The sequence below is a fragment of the Condylura cristata genome, unplaced genomic scaffold (assembly GCF_000260355.1).
Source record: "Condylura cristata isolate star-nosed mole 26May11 unplaced genomic scaffold, ConCri1.0 scaffold00050, whole genome shotgun sequence".
Taxonomy (NCBI): Eukaryota; Metazoa; Chordata; class Mammalia; order Eulipotyphla; family Talpidae; genus Condylura; species Condylura cristata.
In genome coordinates, this window is record NW_004567151.1 from 1,943,582 (window position 1) to 1,947,886 (window position 4,305).

Here is a 4,305-nt window from a genome sequence, read left to right on the forward strand (position 1 = left end):
CCGCCCGGCCTCCCGCGCGGGCTCGGCGTGCACTCCCTGGCCGGGAGCCCGCGTTCGGGCGGGCAGAAGAGCCCAGCGGACGCTGGCCCGAGGCCGCCCCCCGCCGTCTCTGGGTTTTGACTGGAGCCAGAGCAGCCCCCCGGGGTGGGGTGGGGGGAGAGGCGGCTGTCCCCCCCAGCTGCTGGGCGTGGGCAGTGGACAGCCCCGCACAGGACAGAAGCCGCGGGAGCTTCTGGAAGCTGTGTGGGTCCCCACGCTGCAAGGGGGGCCGGAGGCAGAGGTGGGGGAGGGGAGGGGAGCGGGCGGAGCGCAGTCTGAGACAGGGGAGAGGGGGGCGCGGGAGGGGAGGCCCCGACATCACCTGGGGCCCCAGAACCATCTGACAGCTTAATTGAGCAGTGGGGGCCTGCGAGGGCCTCTGGGCTCCAGGAAGGGGGGGGCCCTGCCAGCGAGCGGCCCCCAGGCAGCCAGCAGGCTCGGAGGCCGCCTCTGGTCTGCGCCTCCCGGGGCGCAGTGCCCTGTCCCTGCGTGTCCACTGCGGGCCACTCGCCGCGAGCGGCCGCCAGACCCAGAACGCCCTCACCCTGTGGGGACTGAGCCCGAGGGACGCTGCTCCAGCCCAGCTGCTGCCTGGCGCAGGGGCGTCCGGCTGCGGCCGTGCCCAAATCTCCTCACCCTTTCCAGCAACAGGACCAGCAGAGTGACCGCGTGGCACCAGGAGCCCGGGGCCGCCGGCTGCAGTGGCCAGCGTCCCGGGAGTGCCGTGAGGGGACGTGGGAGCGCGGGCTACGCCCCGACCGGCGTGACGGCGGGGGGTTCGCACCCGCACAGAGGAGCTGCCCGGCAGACGCAGCCGCCGGGTGGACACGTCACCCCGACACCCACTCTGGGGCGCCTTGGCCCTTCGAGAAGGGAGGACGTGGCCGGGAAGCGGCTGCAGGTCGCCCAGCGCCGAGGCGGTGGTCACTGCGTTACAGGTGCGAGGTCCTCAGGGAGATGTGACGTCCACCAAGGGGTTACGTTATTGTTCTTTTAAGGTTTATTTACTCATGTTTTGATGCACACAGAACTGGGTGCAGGCCAGGTGTGGGGTGGGAGGGCTCCCCAGAGGCAGAGTGGGGAGCAGGACAGGCGGATGGACGAAGTCCACTGCTGCGGGGAGCAGCGGGGAGACAGGAGGGGGCTGCCGCACCCTGGGGGTCCCTCCCTGGCCGGGGATGACACTCGGGGCACAGTGGTGGTGGCCTGAGACTCAGCGCGAGGCCGCCAGGATTTTAAACGCCGTCACTGGCTGGAGTTTCCCGCCCTGGGGCCCGGACCACACTCACCTGAGCAGGATGAAAGGGAAACCGAGTCATCCGCTGGTCTTCACATTCCGCTTGCGCGCAGCATGCAGAACCAGAGACGTGGTTCTGGTTTGCACGAACGGCCTCGCTCGTGTGGATTTCTAGAATTTCTAGTCTTGAGTCATTGTGTACGTTCAATGCATTTTTTCAGGCCCCTCCCTCTTCTGCAAAGTCTCTCAGAGTGGACCTGCAGGTCCTCCTGTGCCCCAGAGACACGCAGACCCGCACACACGGCCACGACAGTGGACAGTGGACAGAGAGGCTCCGCCGTGAGCGCTGGGCGAGATGCACGTGTGTTGTAAATGAGAGTGCCCATGGGAACGGCAAACTTTAACACACACTTCTGACGTCAAAAACAGGCGATACAAAGCAGCTTGAACTCCCCTGCACTGCTGGCCAACAGGCATTCTGGAACTCAGTGGGACAGTGTCCGGTAAAGCTAAACGTCCACTTACCATGTGCTTCAGCAAGCCCACTCCAAGGAAACTCCTAGCTGTGTCTTCATCGTGGCCCCCACACGGAGCAAGACAAATGCCACCACCTGGTACACAAAGCGGTAGCTCCAGCTGAGGAATACTACTCAGCCCAGAAAAAGGACGGGCTGCTGCTCAGCACCCAGCAGGGACGAGCCAGAGGCACTGAAAGGCCAGGTCTGACCCCCGACAATTCCACTTTGAGGACATACGGGAATAAAGGCCAACCCCCAAGGTGAAGATGGGGGCCTGGGGGGTCAGCCCGAAGGGGTAGAAGAGGCAGAGTAGAAGCAGCACGAGGGATGTTGGGGAGAGGCAGAGGTGCTTTGCTGGCTTTGATGGTCGAGGTGGTTGTGTGGCTGCGGACATTCGTGGACACGCAGGACCACGCGGTGACATAAGACGATTCTGTCGCGTCTAAACTTCTCCTCAACGGCCCCGGAGAAGCCCTAGGGCAGCGGTCAAGGCGGGCACGAACAGCCACGCGTCCCTCAGTGACCTGCTGCCCATGGGACGTGGGTCCGGGCCTGGGCGTGGGGGCCAGCGCGCTCCCCCCGGAAGGTGCCACTCCGTTTCCTGACGTCCCACGAGAGAGACTCAGGGCACGGGTCAGTCTGGACAAGGCTTTCTGGCCACGTTTCCGGCGGGCACACGCTTCCCTGCCGCGTGTCCCTGCGGGCGCGGGGCATTTCCTGTGCGGAATAAACCCTGTGGCGTCAGGCTGCAGCGCTGGCCCACGTCCTTAATTTTGTTTGCCCAGAATAACAACGACGCGCTCAACTATATATGTAAATAGCTGCGTATCCTCTTCACACCTCAACTCCCACCATGAGGGAAGATGCTGTCGTGTACTTCTGTCCTCTGAGGAAGCTTCTGGCAAAACAGGAGAAGCGCGATGAATAATTAAAACGATGGCGTTTACTGCGGGAGCAAGATGAATCCCGGAAAACTGCGGGCACAGGCTTCAGAGTCGGGGTCCGCGTCCTCAGGCATCCGTCGTGGCCTCGCGGGAGCCGAGGGGCTTCACGGGCGGACGTTGACGAGGTGAAGGCGCCGCGCTGCTCACGGAGAGGCGGGCGCGAGAGCCCAGGGTCCCTTCTGTGTTCTCCCCGGCCGTCGCGGCTCCCCTGCGGGAAGCTGGGGCCTTCGCTCCGCGCCCCGACTCGAGCTAGGGCCAGACCAGGAGGGTTCCGGCCGATGAGTTCGTGGACGGGGACGGCAAGGCTCCGCTCGGAAATGCTCAGGCCTGAGGGCGAGAAGTCCACTTCCTGCATCGTGGACACCGGCGTCTTTTACGCGACCCCTGGGCATCTCTCTCTGGTGCCCTGCCACAGGGAGATCTCCGTTCTCCAGGGGAGAAGCGGTCACCTGTCCACCGCGGCCACCTAGTGTTCCAGGGCAGCCCAGAGCGGACTGGGCGCCTGTCCGTGGGCCTCACCCAGGCTCACAACTCAGCTACACTGCAGGGACACACAGAGGGTCAGTAACGGGTTTATTTACAAAAGGGGACAGGAACAGGGACAACCCAGGGAGAGAGAGCGGGACACAGAGTCACTGGAACACCTTAGGGCTCAGCTGACTGAACACACGGGTCACGCGGCCGGGAGAGCCGGCTCCCGAGCGAGAGAGTGAGAGACGCCATGGCCCCTATGTAGCCCCCCAATGTCCCAGAATTCCTGCTGGCTCCGCCCTCGGGTCCTCGCAGCTCTCTCCCGGGTGCTGCTGGGAGTTGTAGTTTCCAGTCCCTGGAGCAGGGGGCGGAGTCCAGACAGCCGGAGCAGGGGCGGGGCCCACCGGACTCCCCAGAGTTCCTTCAGGACGTCCTTCCCCCTAACAAAATGGCCCCTATTTATCCCCCAATGTCCCAGAATTCCTGCTGGCTCCGCCCCGGGGTCCTCGCAGCTCTCTCCCGGGTGCTGCTGGGAGTTGTAGTTTCCAGTCCCTGGAGCAGGGGGCGAGGTCCAGAAAGCCGGAGCAGGGGCGGGGTCCACAGGACTCCCCAGAGTTCCTTCAGGACGTCCTTCCCCCTAACAAAATGGCCCCTATGTACCTCCCAATGTCCCAGAATTCCTGCTGGCTCCGCCCCGGGGTCCCCGCAGCTCTCTCCCGGGTGCTGCTGGGAGTTGTAGTTTCCAGTCCCTGGAGCAGGGGGCGGAGTCCAGACAGCCGGAGCAGGGGGTGGGGTCCACCAGACTCCCCAGAGTTCCCTCTGGACGTCCTTCCCCCTAACACTGGTAGCTCTGGTCAGTCAGCCGCCGCTGCCTCGTGCCTCGCGAGGGCTGTGCGCTCTGTGCACTCTGGTTTTCAGTCAGGACCGTGAGCAGGCCGCATCTGATGGCCTCTACGGTCACCTGTGATCCGCCACGGCCCGTTTCACACCACCGCCCGGTCTCCCAGCCTGTATTAACTGCAGCGAAGCCGTCGCCTGGGCTCGGTCTCCCCACTGCCCTCCACACCTGTCTGCTTGAAGCCACTTACTCCTCGCC

General features: G+C 64.5%; 1 protein-coding gene across 1 annotated transcript in view; it reads right to left on the reverse strand.

The window, feature by feature from the left end:
• The window catches only part of SERTAD4 (SERTA domain containing 4), a 32,051-nt gene extending 28,958 nt beyond the window's left edge, over positions 1-3,093 (reverse strand). The window contains exons 1-3 of the mRNA XM_012734208.1: positions 2,742-3,093; positions 824-966; positions 584-735 (exon numbers count right to left, since the gene is read on the reverse strand). Coding sequence (XP_012589662.1) covers positions 584-735; positions 824-966; positions 2,742-3,093 — 647 coding nt within the window. The remainder of the gene's footprint in view (positions 1-583; positions 736-823; positions 967-2,741) is intronic.
• Positions 3,094-4,305: the final 1,212 nt, after the last annotated feature.